The sequence below is a fragment of the Mus pahari genome, chromosome 5 (assembly GCF_900095145.1).
Source record: "Mus pahari chromosome 5, PAHARI_EIJ_v1.1, whole genome shotgun sequence".
Taxonomy (NCBI): domain Eukaryota; kingdom Metazoa; phylum Chordata; class Mammalia; order Rodentia; family Muridae; genus Mus; species Mus pahari.
Genome location: NC_034594.1, coordinates 70251732 through 70269578, shown reverse-complemented (window position 1 = coordinate 70269578; position 17847 = coordinate 70251732). Strand labels below are relative to the sequence as shown.

The 17847-nt window shown below is 51.2% G+C and overlaps 1 protein-coding gene across 1 annotated transcript; it reads right to left on the bottom strand.

The window, feature by feature from the left end:
* Nucleotides 1-999: 999 nt before the first annotated feature.
* Capn10 (calpain 10) lies at nt 1000-14469 on the bottom strand. Its single transcript, XM_021197954.1, has 12 exons — nt 13832-14469; nt 10751-10882; nt 9290-9486; nt 8365-8582; nt 6378-6519; nt 5414-5580; nt 4945-5207; nt 3963-4165; nt 3582-3843; nt 1912-2111; nt 1644-1689; nt 1000-1443 (listed from the first exon to the last, which is right to left on the bottom strand). Exons 1-12 carry the CDS (start codon nt 13970-13972, stop codon nt 1414-1416), a joined length of 2001 nt encoding a protein of 666 aa, XP_021053613.1. The 5' UTR covers nt 13973-14469; the 3' UTR covers nt 1000-1413.
* Between the last annotated feature and the right edge of the window lie 3378 nt (nt 14470-17847).

Sequence of the window (17847 nt, the reverse complement as noted above, 5' to 3'; positions counted from 1 at the left end):
GGCCCTGACCAGTGTGAATGTCCTGTCTAGTTCAATTGCTACTTGCTGTGCTGTTGAACAGACAGGGGATATGACAGTGGACCCAGCACTGTAGCTGGAGACGAAAAGTGGGTCCGAGATGACAGGGATGGATGCCTTGGGAACAGCTATAGACCGGCAAGTGGCTGCTGTCCAGCTTGATTGGAGCCCTCAATGGTTACTTCCAAAGGAACGACCAGGTTACATCCTGTCAAGTCCTCCGGCCTGCTCTAACCCTAGTTAAGCTAGTTAAGCTGTCTGCAGGACAGGTGGAAACTACCACTATAGGGTTTGATAAATGCCAAGGGTTGCAGGATCCAATTTCAAAAGACAAGCCAGGTGATAGCCCTTGTCAATAATAGTGGCATCAAAAATAGCTGCCCTAGGACGTTACAGTTTATTAACAGTGGTGATGTAGAGGGTCACCAGCCAGACATTTGACCAAGCCAATCATGGATGGGGAAGGTAGCACCTCAACACAGTCCAAAGTCCTGCCCACAGAGGACGTACTTGCTGTCCACGTCAGTGTGACCACAAGTCCCCCAGAAACTGTGGACCTCTCCTCCATGACTGTGTACTGGGCAGGGGGCCATTCAGTCATTGGACAGGCCTAAGGGTCCAGCCTATGCACAAGCCTGTCATAGTAGGACTCAAGAGTGGCAGTAACGGTGCAGCAAAGACCAGCTGTGCAAGTCCAAGAGGCCTACTCACTGCACCATCCTGACTGCAACCGCCTAACTGGGACTGACTTACAGAGATGACTAATACACTTAGCACATCACTGGCACTGAGTGTCACAGTCCAGGTGAGACTGCAGTTCAGGGAGGCCAGAGTAGGACGCCAAAACTGCCAACTACCAGAATCTTTTGTTTCCCATTCCCTCCAGAGCCCAAGCCATCCTCACCCATTCCAGCACCCGTCCGTCCAGTTGAAGCTGGCTACTACAATGTTAATTTAGCCTTGGGCTTTTTAGAACAGACCAATCCATAAATTATTCATGTTTATTTATAAAGTCACATTCCAAAAATATTTCAAGTAATAAATAGGTTTTAGCATTTGTCACAGTCTGCCTGCCTAGTGTAAGGCTTCCCAAGTCAAGAAGGGTATGTGGATTCGGCAAAGCCTTCCACAGCAAACCCAGGCCCCAGGAACCTCCTGGCCTTCACTAAGGAATGAAGATACCACTTGAGAGTCCTAGCCCTGCCCTGCAGCACCCACTGCATCCCGAGATGTCTTCAATCCAGGACAAAGCACCCTATTTTAGCCCCAAGGTCCACAGCCAGCCCTCAGAGCTGATGAGAAGCTGGCTCGTGGCTGGCTGGAGATGCACCTGGATCCTGGGCATGGGGGCAGCAGCCACTCTGGCCACACACAGCCAGCACACAGGGTCTCGTGTCAGGCTTTCATCACTGCCATAAAGGAGACCTGCAGGGGAGAAGGTATGGTTGGGCCCCGCTCTCTGCTCCCCACTGTCCCTCCAGACACCACCTGAGAACGACACAACCCAGCTCCCAGGGCTATCCTGTGGCTCTGGCTACTGGGAGGAGGGTGAGGGAATTGAAACCCAGACCACAAAGCAGACGTGGGCAGGAGAGCCAAGCGGGGCACGGGTACCACATACAAACCTCCTGGAGCAGCTGGCCCAGCCTCTCCTGGCTGTGGATGGACTGCCTGTGGAGAGAATGGCTGGTCATCTCCCCAAACTGCCTTACAGACCTCCCACCAGCCCAGGCTCAGACCAGCAGGGAGTCTCAAAGTCCACAGCCCACCTCTTGGCTCTGCTAGAAAGGCAGGAGCTTGGACATGCAGGCCAAGCACAAGGCTCGGATGGAAGAAAGAGTTACAATGCTGAGGGCCCTGACCCCTGCTAGCCTCCAAGGCCTGGAGACCTACCTGTCGATTCTGGTTGCTATGGTCACTGTGAAGGTACCCTCTGTATCTGGCAGGTAGGTGGAGGGAACAATCCTGTAGTTCCCCACAGAGAGGAGGCAGAGGCGACTCACTTCCTGGGCATAGCAATGTGGCACACAGCTTAGCAGTGGCTCCTGGAGCAGCAGGGAACACGCATCCTGGTTCTCACCGTCTGCTGGAACCTGGGCAACAGTGCAGTTGGCATGAAGGCCCATTCAGGGTGGCATGGCTTGCTCTCACTCTGCAAAGCTCCAGCTAAGAGAGTCTGCCCTGGCTCAGATGGTGTACCTGATGTTCTCAATCCTCGAGCTATGGAACCACTACGATAAGGAGAAGAGCCACGGAGCCAGGACACCCTTGTCAGAGGCCCTGCCAGTGGTACCCGACCCTGAAGAACATCAGATTTTCACACACACACTAACCAGGCCCCTACACAAAAGCACTCAAGAGTACTGGATGGGCCCTGGGTAGGGGCACTCTATTTGGAGTTCCAGGTGGCCTGACTCAAGATTCAAGGAGTCCAACTTTCTGGGATGTACCGACACCCCTCAAGAGAATTTTCTTAATGAAAAAATCCTGGTCTCTTCCAGCCATGTCACCTGCATTCCAAGTATACATGCTTCCACTCAGAACAGTGAATACTGCTGTAGCCCAACATACCCTCCGCCAATGCTCACTGTGATGTGAGAGCCCAAAGTGGACATGGCCTCATGGGATCGGAAGCCTCACTGTCACCATGGGGTGCAACCCATGACCCTTGACCTCTAGCACAGCACTTCTCTCTCCTCCCCCTTTCTCCAACTAGAACTTTGACCGGTGTGTTCCCGACTGCCAGCTACGAGGTGCAATTGATGAAGAAGCACCCTGGGGGGACCTGAGACTCACTGAACCTTCCCCATCCACAGCAGCCTGGCAGGGAAACTATGTAAGCAAGCCCCTGGGCCTCCTGAGGTCCTTTGGTGGCCTCTCCTCCATTACCTGTGGCTGCCCCGGGATTAACAGCCTCAAAGTACAGTTCCCAGAGCATGTGTCTTCAAGTCCTGAGCCAGACTCGCAAGAGCTTTGCCTCAACCATACAAATAATCTATCTGGAATCTTCTGGGCTTGTTGACTGTGGCTATAGCAGCTGATCGCCAAGCTGTTCTGCTACTGACAATGGCCAAGTACAGGTCTCTCCTCCCGCTTGCCCTCTGGAGTCTACGGTCTTTCCAACAGAGGTCAGACTTCTGCCCTGCTCTACCTGATACCATTATAGAACAGCTCTTGCCAGTCCCACCTGGAACAGAGTGACATGGGAAGGATGGGCTGAGACTGCCCATAGTATGTGACTACAGAATATGGTGTAAGTGAGCGAGGCCTCTATATTAACTGCCTGGGGCCACATCCACCTCAGGGTGAGACTGGGCTTCTCCCTCAGAACCCCTAGAGAAGTCCAGAGCCCAGGGTCAGAGGTAGGAGGCATGCAGTGGATGGAACGACCTCAGACAGGGTATTCGGAGTGAGGTGAGCTACCCCAAATGACCCCAGTGAATAGTCTTTGTGAAACATGCAAGTGAGTATTTCATGAGGTCAGCCAGCTGGACCACCAGGCCCAAATGACAGAAGCCAGCCTCTGTGTCACAGTCACAGGCCTTCCCTCAAACCTAACTCACCTGAAAGACATGGAAACCAATGGGGTGGAGCTGGCTGTCACTGAGCCGGCAGTGTTGCTGCAGGGTGATGCGGATGTAGCGGGGACCAGCACCCTCAGGAACGGAGAAGGGGAGGCAGGGATTGCAGGGGTAAGAGGCAAAGTTCCGGCTGCCTCCAGCTGTCTGGCCAGCCCTCCAGCAGCCCCGCAACTGCACAGTCTCCCACTCTCCTGCTGGCAGGGTCGTTCCAGGTGATGCACCCTTGGTGGCCAGCCTGACGGCACTGCAGGAGGATATACAGAGGGTACCGGCAGCCTGGTCCAAAGGAACCTGCCCAAGTCCCACCCTCACAACGGGCACACCCTTGCTCCCCCCCAGGCCCAGCTAGCACTGGCTCCTTACCTGAGGGAGATTTTCCCAGTGGAGAAGACTCTGAGCAGGAACTGCCCTGGCATATCCTTCAAAAAGGTGCTAGGGACAGCCAGGTAGTAGCCTGGTGAGAGCTCACAACGCAAGTGGATCTCACGATCATACGCATGGCACGCTGTGCCAGCCACAGGGGGTGCAGACAGGACTCTGGGCAGGCTGATCTTCCGTTTCTCTACCTGCATGAATGGAGGTGGGAGGCTGAGGAGAGTCACACCCGTGCATCGGGCCTCTACCTCCCTGCTTCTTGCTGCTTAGGCAAAGCTCCCTAGAGACTTCTGAAAAATCTAAGCCTACAGAACACATAGCATCCATTCTCCAGATGAAGATGCCAAAGACCTAGGGCTTCCTTCAGAGGGGCAAAATAGACAAATCCAGAACCATGTTCAAAAAAGTCCATGACCAGTGGAGCCTGGGGAACGCTGGAGAGGGTATTTTCCAGTAACTTTTTTTGCAAGAGGAAAGGACCATGACATAGGCCCCACTCACAAAGGGACAATGAACAGTGGTGTGACTTGTCACATGGTATCAAGATACACAAGATTACAATACAGCCACTAAGTAAGCAAAGAGCAGTTCCTGACCTACCTGTTCTAGGAGACAGATACTAGTTTGTAAAACTGACCAAATGTCTCAGACTGACCATAAAATAACCCTATACACTACAGGCTGTAATGGAGGGATCCGGAAGGCAGCTAGGTGGCGTACACAAGGCAAGCAGCAGCCCTAGTATGATGGGAAACTCTACCCTTGGGAAGATGGGGACTGTAGAGATGAAGCTAGGCTCCACCTGCACAGTGGGGTGGGCGGGCTTTGAATCAGCTGCTTCTGTTGCTATATCAGAGGTGTTTGATGCCAGAGAACATGGGAAAAGGAATCAATAGCTAAGGGTAGGAGCTCTGGGACCTGAGCCTCTGTCTGTGTAACTGTCTGCCATGGGCCCAGCAGATGGAGTTACCTTCCAGATGTGCAGGCCCACGGCCTGGTAGTCTTTGCCTGGGAGGTTCACCGGTGCAGGGCTGGCACCCGCCAGTGCCCGAGTCTGGCCCACTGAGCACCTCCGGGGTCTCTGAAGGACAGCCACACACACCTCACTGGGTTCCAAGAGCCGTAACCAGAACTTGGGATTGCAGGGAAAGCAACTGTTGTTCCGGCAGCCTCCTGCTGACTGCCCTGCCACCCAGGCACCAGGCAGTGTCCGCGTATGGCACAGCACCCTCTCTAGGGAGTGGGAGAGCACACGTGTCAGCAAAGAGGACTGAGGTAAGCAAACCAGTCAGCTCACCCTCTGAGAATCACACCTGCTCCCACCTCCAAACCCCCAGTCAGTCAATCAGGCAGAAAGGAACGGTACCCGTCCCTGCTGTGCCAGCCCATGCAGGCTCCTGGCTTCAAAGAGGACAGTCCACTCCTGCTGGCAGCCCTACCTGTGTAGAGACTCTGTAGGTGGCCGGCCTCTGTGACTGGGTAGCCGATGGTGACCTCATCAAACTCCCTGAGGAATTCCTCTTCCTCTACCCAGAACTCTCCTTCCTGGAGTTGGGCCAGCAGCTCAGACTCCTTAGCTGGCTCTACCTGGTTCCACCCTTCACCTCTGCAGGAAATCCCATTTCAGGGCAAACTCAAGATGGATTATCAACTGGTAAACAAGGCAGTGGGACCCTGGGGAAGGGGGCTGGGGTGGAGAGCCTCAACTTTTGCCATACACTGCACTGTAAACTCTGTTGCTAAGTGTCCTATAGAAGGTGCTTCCTAAGTGCTGGCTGTTCCTCAGAACCTTTCTTTCCCAGGAGGGCCCCACACCTGGAAGAAGCTGCCTTCTTAAGGCCATCACAGACGAGTCCGACCCTTTAGTCTCTGAAGGAGCTATCGTGTTGACAGGAGCGCTGCTCAGTTTAGGGGCACCAGACCCAGCCTGCGCTCAGAGGGTAGTTGGAGTCCAAGAGTCTCAGTGCTCCCAGGCCTCAAGGGGGTCCTGGTTTAGTTGAGTCTTAAAACTGATCTGAGGACTTCAGCTGCGGGTCACCCTCAAACCCCTACCAACCAAAAGCCTGGCCAGGCATTCACTATCCTATAGGTACCCAAGGTAAAACCCCATTAAAAAAGGGAGGGGGGAACAGGGCGGGGGAGGATATAGGGAACTTTCAGGATAGCATTTGAAATGCAAATAAAGAAAATACCTAATAATAAAAAAAAGTTACACGATCCTAGTTCTTTCAAGACCTAGAAAAAGCAAGCACTTTGGTACACAAATGGGTACAGAGCGAGCTTTCCTACAGGAAGGCAAGCACCATCCTGGAAGCTAGACATGACACAAATGGTGAGCAGAGCAGTACAGCATGGATGCCCCAGGGTACCCACCCCTCTTCCCACATGCAGCCTGGTACTTACCCCTCTCTCCAGAGGCCCTGCCAACAACGCCGGCCCCAGGGGTTGTGAATCCGCAGCAGGAAGATAACCTGGCCAGTCGGACTCCTGAGCTCCTGAAGATCTGAGATGATGAAGGCATGGAACTCCCCGAGCTCCCTGGCACCTATGAGAACAGCCCAGTCGTGTGCAAGACCTGCATCACCATGTCCCCAAACTGGACAAGACATACAGATTCCTGCTCTCCTGCCCATGGAAGATGCTCTGGGTCTCCATCTTGCTAAGGCGCCAGGCCAGCTACTTGCAGCACTCACTGGCATTCTATGCTGCGGGCTGATGCTGGGCCTTGGCTCCCTGCCACCAGGATCCGATGCTGCACACAGTATTCCCTCCTCTGGGCCTCAGTTCTCACCATGGGTGTCAGTACAGAGCCAGGTCTCAAGCATGTGACCATCTGACTGTCATGTTGAGGACTTGAGGCCAAGAGGAATTCCACCTGGCCAGAGACCACAGGACAAAGGGCCCTGCCATGGAAGAGGAGAACAGTGCTATTCCAGGAGGGTGGAAGCCAGAAAGAGGGCGGGAAGGCCTATGCAGCCACAGCTCCAGTTCCAAGCATGTTGCAGCTACCATTCTTGGTGTCCCTTTCAGTCCCATCCCTGAACTTCAGTGGGTCCCAGGAGCTCTTTGCCAGAGAAAGGAATTCTCCAAAATTCAAGAATCAGCTTCCCCACACTCTGGGACTAACACCACCAACAGGGTCTGATGGCCAATAGCTAGATCCCACCTCAGGAGGGAGGCTCAGTGGAGCCGGGATGGCCAGCAGTGAACACACCCTACTCCTCCTCCTGAATCCCAGGATCTGTCTGAGGATCGACAACCAGGTCTTTGTCAACTCTTAGTTGTTGGTCTGGCCAGTGTGAGTACCGATAAGTTTTGGATTATTTTGATGTTCATATTTTATTGTTTGTGTTTACATGTGGGTATGTGTGGGTGGGGCACATACACATGTGTGCGCAGGCCAGCAGACAGACATGGGGTAGATCCTCAGGAGCTGCCTGCCTTATTTTAAGACGCGGGGTCTCTCAGCAAGCCACAGGCACCCTCCTGTCTCCAGCTCCTCGGAGCTGGAATTCCACGTGTACATCGCCATACCTGGCTTTTTAACCTGGGTGCTGAATGTCCAACTCACGGCCTCGCGCTGTGCAGTACACACTCTACTGACTGAACCGTCACCCTAATGCTATGTCTGAACCTAAGTTATAGCATAAAAATATTGTTAAATGTGTATAGAAAATTATATCAGAAAGATATGGCCAGACATGTAATAAGTGACAATGGTCTCCACACTTGACTACCTAAGTTCTAAGCAAGTCTGAAACTCAAAAAACAACAACAACAAAAAAACCAAAAACAAAAATAAAAACCCAAAAACCAAAACAATAGAAAAACCAAAACGCGGCAAAAAAAAAAAAATTCTGAACTATTTAACATTACTGGAGGATCAAGAAAACCACAGCAGGTCCAGCAGTGGAGGGAGAGATTCCAATTTATATAAAAGTGGTATACAACAAAACCAGAAAAGGTTGCATACATTCACGGAAAAACTCAAGAAGTACACTAAAAGGTTCTAAGTGGTTTACAGTAGTTCTACTTAGGTGAGCTTTTCTTTTTTCTTTATTTTGTACACAAACTTTTCCTCATGAACCTCAATATGTCAGTAAGATAAAAATGGCTTTGGGCTTTGCTTGGTGAGCAGCTGGGGCACGGGTGATGGTGTGGCTAGCTTCGATGCTGTTCTTGCTACTGCTTCTAAGCTGTCTGTGAGCCGCAGGGGACACGATGTAGGTCCCGCCTTGCCCTACGTGAAAGGACTAGTCTAGGAGAAAGAGGATAACCTCTCTCAGGAGGAGGGATAACAGGAGGACACAAAGCCAAGACAGCCCCTCAGGGACTGATTTCCTTCTCTGTCACAAGCTAATGGTGGCAGGAGGTGTAGCCATAGCTGTACCTGCTCTGGGGCTAAGCACAGAGCAGCTGATTAGACACCGGTCCTTCAGGTGGAGTAGCTGCCGACAAGTTCTGTGCTCCCCACCACTGGGTCTGTCCTGCTGGCCGCTGGCTTTCATTATGTCCTTCAGGCTCCACCTTTCTGCCAGGCTTCCAGTGAGATCCACCAGGGCATCTGCCACCTGCCCTGCCCACAAGTGTTCATATGATCCATGGACCCTGGGGAACCAAAAAACATAGAAGTATGACCTTGTCACTGAGCCTCTTGGCTGTTCTCACAATCCATCACAGCCCAAAGTACCCAAGCACCCTCTCACGGCACCTGGACAGCCTCTCTGCTTTGTGTCACATCTTCACCCAGCCATAAATGTCAGCATCTGTCATATCCCTGCTGTTTTCTGCCCAGGTTCCGACTCATCCTTAAAAAGGCTCCATCCTAAGTTCAAACCCCATAGTCCCAAGGATGACATTCTGCTAGCCTTCTGAGTCCCTCTGCTCAGACACCTGCCCAGCAAGCTGCCAGTCTCCTGCCCAAGATGCACACCCCATGTAGAGGGAGTGCTGAGAGAGCAGGGCTGGAATAAGCAAGTGCTGTTCCACACCAGGCTCCTCGCTCCCCTGCACCAGGGCAACAAACTCCTTGTGCTGACTGTCTGGAAACACACATGAGGGCATCTTTGCACTGGGGCTGAGGAATGAGGGGACCTTTCTGTGGAGTGCTGGGAAATATGGGAAGGGAAAGAGTGGCAGGGAGGGCAATCCATAGTCCTAAAAACAGTCATGTCAGGATCCACAGGCCTGGCTGCCAGACCCTGAGGAATGCATAGGACTCTGCAGCCCAGGAGAGATGAGATGGGCCTCTGGAGACAACTTGGTACTGAAGCCACCCAGCCTGGCTGACCCTGTCACTTCTGGATCATACATACTTAGCATAGGCCTTTTCCAGTAAGGGGAGCCAGAACACATCCTCTCTCTGGCACCGGGAAAAGCAGAGTCTCCCGGCAAGACAAGGCAGACGGTCATCTATGGTCACTTCCTCCCAGTGTCCAAACTGCCAAATCCGACAGGTGAAGAAGCCTTGGTATTTCTGGTCAGACCAGCCTGGCTGTCCTGGAGGGAAGACCTAACACACAAGGAGAGGCCAGAAAGACAGCATGCGATCAGCATCAGTGTGTTCCTCAGCATCCCAGCAGGGCAGCCTGCACAGAAGCATGGCAGACACTTGAAGGGCCACCCGAGAGCCACTGTCACCTGTATTCCTCAGTGTCCTAACAGTGCAGTCTTGACAGAAGCTCTATGAGCACCTGCTGAGAGCAAAGGGCTCTGCTCTGTTGGATGTCACATCTGTATGCCCATGTCACATCAAATGCAACCACTAGACACAAAGTCCAGGTTTTCATATAAATAACTCATGTCCTCAAAGCTTATAGCCAACAACGTTTCACTGTCCCAAATAAGCATTTGACCTGAATCCAAAGCTTTGGCAGACAGGAGTAACCCAATTTTTTTTTTTTAATTTTTTAATTTTTATTTTTTTTGGTTTGGTTTGGTTTTTGGAGACAGGGTTTCTCAGTGTAGCTTGGGCTGCTCTGGAACTCACTCTGTAGACCAGGCTGGCCTTGAATTTAGAGATCCGCCAAAGGCATGTACCACCACACCCGGCTTCCATAACCCACCGGCCTAATAGCTCTTCTTGTTTCTCCAAGTGCCCCAAAGTGGCCAGTCACTGGCCAGCTACACCCATTGCTAGCTCTGTCAGTAGACAAGGGCAGGCTCTGGACTAGGGAGACGTGGTGTGGCGCTGGCTCCAACACTCAGACGCACAGGAGCTATGATGACGACAGCATCAGTGCCTTCCTTTACAGAGAAGTTAGATGCCAACAAGGCTGGACGGGGAGGTAGGGGAGGTAGCAACAGCAACAAGCTTAGCCCAGGGCTCGGACAGGAGAGAGCCACAAATGGGTTACTCCCCAGTGCTGTTGCCTTAGCTGAAACACTGAGCAACGAGCCAACCTAATATGTAGCACTGCATATCAGAAGACCGTTTCAGTCACCTTTTCTGTCGTTATTTAAAACCTATGTATGAAAAAATAAAAATAGAAAGAAATCAATCAAGTAAAAAAAAAAAAATCAAAACCAGAGACACAAGATGCCTCTGCTGACCCTGTTCTACCTGCTAGGTTGGCCTGGTTTTGTGTCCCAAATGTGTGAGTGGCTCCGGTCTGGTGGACAGGACACACTTGGGTCACTGTCTTGATGTCCTAACCTTTCCCACCACCCATGCTGCACAGACACAAATGTGCCGCAGCAGGCCCTGGTTTTGGAAGAACTTCCTGTGCTGTGCACTAGAAGTAACTGAGTGGGAAGAAGGCTGCGGTGGGCTGTACCTGGTCCAGGAGGTGTTGACTCTTCTGAAGGGCGGCGCAGGCACACAGGAACCAGCAATCCCCCAGCAGCCCTTGCTTCACCTGTCCTTCCCATGGGTTATCTGGAAACAGCTGAGGTGTGGCACAGATTTCCTGAAATCAAGCCATGCAGAGTTAGCTCACGCCACAGCTACTCTTCAAGCTAAGAACACGTGAACCCAGGACAGCCTCTGGAGGCACCTTCTTATTCTCTGAGCTTCTGGCCCCAAATGGAAGGAGAAGTTACTTCTCTGTCACCCTGTCCGTCCTTCTGTCGCCCTGTCCTTCGGCACTTCCTTTGCTACAGTTCTCCCATGGCAAGACCTCAATTCTGGAGGACCCTTTAGACAAGTTTAGAAATCAGCTCTACTCTATACATTTATGGTGACAAATATCAAACAGGTCCTTTGTACTGTAGAAAGTCTACTGTTTGTCTAGCAGGTTCAATTCCATATACCTTCTGCCTTGTCTCTCTTCTAACTCCCCTTGCCTGGACACCTCAGCTACCAACCTGTCCTTTTGTTTCATAAAAGCCACTGGCCACCCTCCCACCTTCTGCTACCTCTCCTTGTTACATGTTCAGGCATCCCATTCCGGAGGCAGCCCACGCCAGCACGCTAGTGGGATAGAGATCGCCCATCTTTAAGAGCTAGCAGCACTGTATTCCCTGCCTAGGCTCCCTTCAATGACAGCTTCTCAGAGAAATGACCAATCTTACTGCCTCTCCCTTCACTCTCAGCAAGTCAATCATCCCCCACACTACCTCAATTTCACCTGCGTGATGTTAGATACGACAGGCATGTCCTGTCCTTCAGTAACTTTCATGGCTGTCCCCCGACTATCAAGGGCATGGAAGCCCCCCGGTAGCTCCAAGATGCCACATGCTCCTCTGGTCCTTTCCTGTCACTGCTGCATCTCACCTGTCGCTGACTGCTTGTCAGGGTGCTCACATGCACATTTACACATTAAGGCTTAAGGCTAAGTCTCAAGACCCTTCCTCTACCCCTTCCCTCCAGCTCCTGAGTGGCTCTTCCAAGTTGGGCTGTAACTGCTTCTCCCACCTATGGTGCTCTTCCTGAGCTTGACCCATCTATCCGACAACTCCACCTGGACAAGGGAGGAAAACCAGGTGCTGCTTAGGACCACCATCCATCACTCTGGCCAGGAAGCAAGAACTCATTCTTTTTTTTTTTTTCCAATCTATATAAATCATGTGTGTTTGCCTGTGACACAGTGTGAATATGGAGGTCAGAGGCCAACTTGCTGCAATGGGTTTTCTCTTCCCATCATGTGGGTCCCAGGGTCCACACTTAGGTCATTACCCTTGTTAGTAAATAACTTACCTGCTGCTCAGCAGCAGGGCCATTTCAGTAGCCCAAGAAATCACTCTTGAGCCCTGCTCTGGCTTCTACTTCAAACCGCCACTCCTTCCAAAGCATTCACAAAACTGTCGACTGCAAAACCCACCCCCCAGCTGTCAGGCTAACCTGAAGGTCAACATGGACTTCTAGCACCACTCAAGGGGCAGCCCCCATCTTGCTCTGTCCATTATCTCCCTCCCAGCAGTGAGCTTCTTCCCCGCTGTTCATCTGCCTTGTTTCCTACGGTTGCTACAATTACAAATAGAAACACTCACATGGCTACAATGTAATAGTAAGTGTTGAAAAGAACAGAAAGCCACTATCCTGTGTCCTAGTCACCAAAGAGCAGTTCCAACAAACTCACTCCTTAATTGAAAACCCTCCACAGGTCTCTCCTGAACACCTAAAACATATTCACCTATGTGTATGTTGTGTGTGAGTGTTTTGCTTGAATCTGTGTCTATGTGTCCATGTGCTGTAGTGCCTTCAGAGGCCAGAAGAGTGCACTGGATTCCCTCAGACTGGATATACAAATGGCTGTGAGGCACTACATGAAATCCATTTAAAAATATTATATATTTATTCACTTTATCTAATATCAGCCCTTCCTCTCCTCCCAGTACCCCTCACGAAAGTCTTCCCCCTACTCAACATTCCTCTTCTGAGAAGGGGAAGCCCCACTCTGGATGCCATGCCTCCCCAACACACACACAACCTCCACCCCTGCACATCAAGTCACTGTAGGACTAGGCACATCTTCTGAAACCCCCATTTAAAAGTAAAAACAAGCCAGGCATGGTGGTGTATGCCTTTAATCCCAGCACTCGGGAGGCAGAGGCAGGCGGATTTCTGAGTTCGAGGCCAGCCTGGTCTACAAAGTGAGTTCCAGGACAGTCAGGGCTATACCCTTTCTCTCTCCCTTGCTTCTCAGTGTTGCTCAAGAAAGCCAAGCAGTTCAGGCAGCACAAGAGCTGGAACCCTGCCAGCTGTCACTGTTAGCACTTCATGCATGTGGGACAGGCTGTTCCCTGAGTAGTCTTTGCTGATAAGTCACGTCTAAAAAACACCAACAAAAGCACTAGGCTTGAACATCCATCCATTTGAGCTGCACCAAGGCCAAAACAAGTCCTATCACAGCCCTTTCTGGCTCTGAGGGGGGCAACACTGTCGTGAGTTGCATGCATGGACGCTAAAATAACAATATATAGTTCCACCTGCCTGTACCATTTAAGGGAGCCCTGAAAGGCAGCTCCTTAGGTTTTCCCAGTTGTTAAGCACAACGCTTCCTGTCTTCTGTGCTACCTTTTGGTGTTCATACCCCAAAGCCAAAAGCTCCTAGAAGAAACGTAGAGCAAAGTGCAAAGCCAAGAAAGATTACGCTGAATTCCACCCGGCAAAACTTAGGTGGTGGGATGGAGCTGGAAATAGTGCTTCTAATCCCTTCTTCATAGCAAAACAGCTCCCTACTACCTGACTTTGGGTAGGAGTATATTTTAGTAGAAACCCCAAGATAACATTTAAAAGACAAGCCGTTCGATTGCTTCCGTCCTCCCGAATTAGAGATAACTACCTCATTTGAATTCTCAGGGTTAGCTATCACCTTTTCTGAATAGGCTTGAAGGCGAGGTCCTGCTAACCCCGGAGTCCACCTCCGTGAGAAACGTATCCACAACACCCGCCCAGGCCAGAGACCCTGCTGCACCTGGGGCCGTCTCCAAGTGATGTCCTCCCGAAACTGGGCCAGAGGCGTGGACAAGTTGTAAAAGAGCGAGGAGTCCGAGGCGGGGAATGCCGCGTCCCGGAAGAGCTCCCGCGCCGGCGTCTCGGCCCGGACCGCCCGCATCTTCGGCGCCCTGGGCTCCCATCTGCGGCCCGTGGACTCGGTCGCCGCCCGGGAGCGAGTGCGCGGCCTTCACTGCAAACCGGTCTGCTTAGTCCGGGAGACCTACTGGTGCAGAGCAGCCTAGCGCCGCAAGCTCCGTTGTCTAGGTAACCCGGCTGGAGCCAACCAGGAGCCGTGCTTGCGTCATGTGACAGAGCTGCCAGCTCACGCACGAGCTGCAGCGCGGAGCCGTGCAGGACTGGTAGGTTCTGCTCTCGCAAGAGGGCGTGGTCTCCGTGTTTCTAACAGGGCGGCGCTAGCCTGATATCTGTATGCTTTAATTCTCGGGACAACGCAGCTGTAGCCACTTGAAATCGAAGTCTCAGTGACCACAGGAAGCTGAAAAGTCACTGTGGTTTACATCGCTTTGCCAATGCTATCCCAACATGCAGCGCCGTTCCCAGCATACATCGCTGATCACAGGCGTTGTCTACTTCCCAGCGTGCTTTGCTCTTTCCGGTATGAGGCAGGAACTTGGCAAACCGGTGGTTCCTCCCTGTCTTCTGAAAGAGCCAGTGAGGAAGTGGCTCAGCGAGTCGCGCTGTTACCCCTCCGTCGTGGTGGTGGTTGCATTGTCCTGGGGAGGCAGAGGTGTCACTGGGGTTGTAACTTGCTGTGCTCCGGCGTTTGTCTTAAAACAGTTGGTTTTCAGACGCTCTGGATCCTAAATGGCCAGGGAGTGCGGCTGGAGCATTCCTTGAAACCTTAAATGGCCGGGCTATGGTTTTGTAGACTGGATGATGACTTGCGGCTCCACGATTATTCTATGCCATGAGGAGGACAGTGACAGGACACTCTCCTTCTGGGACCTGCTCTTCCAGTTCCCAGGAAGGACGCAAATCAGCCAAGGGCTGTTCTCTGTTCCTTTTCCAAATGTATTTCGTCAAGACTAGAAGCTTCATACAGGAACAGGAAGGGAGATGAAGAGGCTTCGCACCTTGTAGACTGCAGTTTGCCACCTGTTAGGGCTGCTCTGATTTTTTTTTTTTCTCCGCTGGGCCCCCTTTTTCTCGGTCTTGGATAAAAGGTAGTCAAAGGAAATGCGGTTTGTGCAGTTAAGTAGGTCAAGTACCCATTGCCAAAAGAGGAACAACCAGGTCAAGCTTTTACCCATAACCTGCTGCTTCTGTCTAGACAGTTGCTCCTTCTCCCAGTGAGAGGCTGGGCTGCTCCTGCATAAGCAGCAATTACTGCTGTGGCATGACACAGCTACCTTGCACCATGATTTGAGGTGCAAGACTCTTATGTCTTTATTGAGGTTATAAAAAAAGGAGTAGCCACATAGCCCAACATCTCTTTGGAATGCTTTTTCATTTGGTACTTAATTTCGACTCAGGGGACTGACTGTTGGGCTGAAAGCTGCACTGTGGTTGAAATGAATCATTAAGAGCCTGGACTCGGTTTTCCAGGAAGTCTTGAATAATTGTGACAAGTTATCCTCAACTCAAGAGTTATGCAAACTGGCTCACCCCCAGAAGTCTCATGTGAGTGGTTAGCTCAGGAGAACAGCTCCCTAAGGCTGCATCCATATCCAGGGCTGGGCCACGGGCAGAGCCTGACCTCCAGAATCTGGAAGGAAAAACTTTCTTAGTGTTAAGGTTGCTGTGACGAAACATCATGACCAAAGCGACCTGGGGAGGAAAGGGTTTATTCTGCTCACATATGGCGCTTTCCATAAGGAGGAGCGCTATCTCCTGGCTTACTTCCCATGGCTTGTTCAGCCCGCTTTCTTATAGAACCCAGGACCACCAGACCAGAGATGGCACCACCTACAATGGGCTGGTCCTCCCCCATTGATCACCAATTAAGAAACTGCCCTATGGCATTAAGAAAATGCCTTGCAACTGGAGCTTATGGAGGCATTTTCTTCCCTCGAGACGCCCTTCCTCTCTGATGACTCTACCCGTGTCAGGTTGACATAGAACTAGCCAGCACAGACAGGAAGGCAGCCATGCTGATTAGACTGCCTAGGCTTGCAGGATGGTTGTACTTTAGTCAGTTGGCGTCAGGACAGCTTATCAATCAACTTGTTTTAACTCTCATCCTTGAGCCCTATAACCTGTTTTCTTCCCAGTGTGTGGCTGTACTGACTAGTTTTGTGTGTCAACTTGACGAAAGCTGGAGTTATCACAGAGAAAGGAGCCTCCCTTGAGGAAATGCCTCCACGAGATCCAGCTGTAAGGTGTTTTCTTAATTAGTGATCAAGGGGGGAGGGCCCATTGTGGGTGGTGCCATCCCTGGGATGGCAGTCCTGGGTTCTATAAGAAAGCAAGCTGAGCAAGCCAGGAGAAGCAAGCCAGTAAGCAGCAACGCCCTTCCATGGCCTCTGCATCAGCTCCTGCTTCCAGGTTCCTGACCTGCATGAGTTCCAGTCCTGACTTCCTTTGGTGATGAACAGCAATGTGGAAGTGTAAGCTGAATAAACCCTTTCCTCTCCAACTTGTTTCTTGGTCATGATGTTTTGTGCAGGAATAAAAACACTGACTAAGACAGTAGCCTTGCTCCTGAAGCCAATTTGGAAAGGGCTTTCTTTTCCCTCCTGACCCATCAACATTTCTGATCTTAGATCCTAAGGTGCCAAGAAGAAACAGCAGTAGTCTAGGTGGACAGATGAAGAGGAGTGTGAAGCTCTTGGCACAAGTGCTCACAAATGAGGCACTTAAAGTCTGAGTCCAGACTGGCTGTGGTGGAGCACCTATAATCCCAATACCCAGGGGACAAGAGATGAGAGGATTGTGGGACCAGCCTGGGCCACACAGCAAGAACCTGTCTCAAAATAACAACAAAACCTTATCAGCCAGAGGTTCTTCCTGCAAGGAACCCATGAGCTGCCAGCTCACGTCACAGGATCATGTAAGAATCCTTCACTTCCTTGATGCCCACCATCACACCAACTCCCAGTGGGAAGACTGAATCAGAGCATTTTGCATGCCCATGGATGTCTTGGGGCCCTTTGAAACCTGAACCCTCTTTGCTGCTTCCTTTCTGAACCCCTCTTTCTGCCTGCTCTGGTTTTTCAAGGGCATGCTCCCCGACTTCCTCTTGGGAGACCCTCTTCTGAAGCCCTGTACATCCATCGCTGAGCATTTCTCTTGACAGTCACACATTCTCACTGAGATAAAGAGATGAAAACAGGGTCAGCTTTTGAGTTACCAGGTTATGCTGGAGGTAGTGGTGGAGTATAAGAGGCAAACTCAGCCTTAAAGAGGAGAGAACTAAGGTGTCCTCAGTGAAGGGACAGGTGACACCTGCCAGAGAAGACAGTGAACACAGCCAAGAGTCTTTGGTAGACTGCCATGCTTGCTCGGGGTCACCACACAGTGGCTATACTCTTAGAATAACACTGGTTTCAGGTCTTTGTTTTCTGCTAAAGCCATCTAGGGATTCTGACCTCTTCCTAGCTCTGAGGTCCTAAGTTCAGAAAGGAGGGTGTGCCCCAGTTGTAGATAGTGAGACAGTAGTTGGGGTAGATGGCTTCAGTGGTTAAAGTGCTTGTCGCCAAAGTGTGCGAACCTAAATTCCATTCCTAGCATCCACATATAAACCTGAACATAATGACATGTTTGTCTTAGTTAGGTTTCCATTGCTGTGAAGAGACACTATGACCACAACTCTTGTAAAAGAAAAACCTTTATTTGGGGCTGGCTGACAGTTCAGAGGTTTAGTCTGTTATCATCATGGTAGGAATCACAGTGGCATGTAGACAGACATGGCGCTGGAGAGGTAACAGAGGTTTCTTTTTTTAAAGATTTATTTATTATTATATCTAAGTACACTGTAGCTGTCTTCAGACACACCAAAAGAGGCAGTCAGATCTCTTCTTTTTTTTTTTTTTT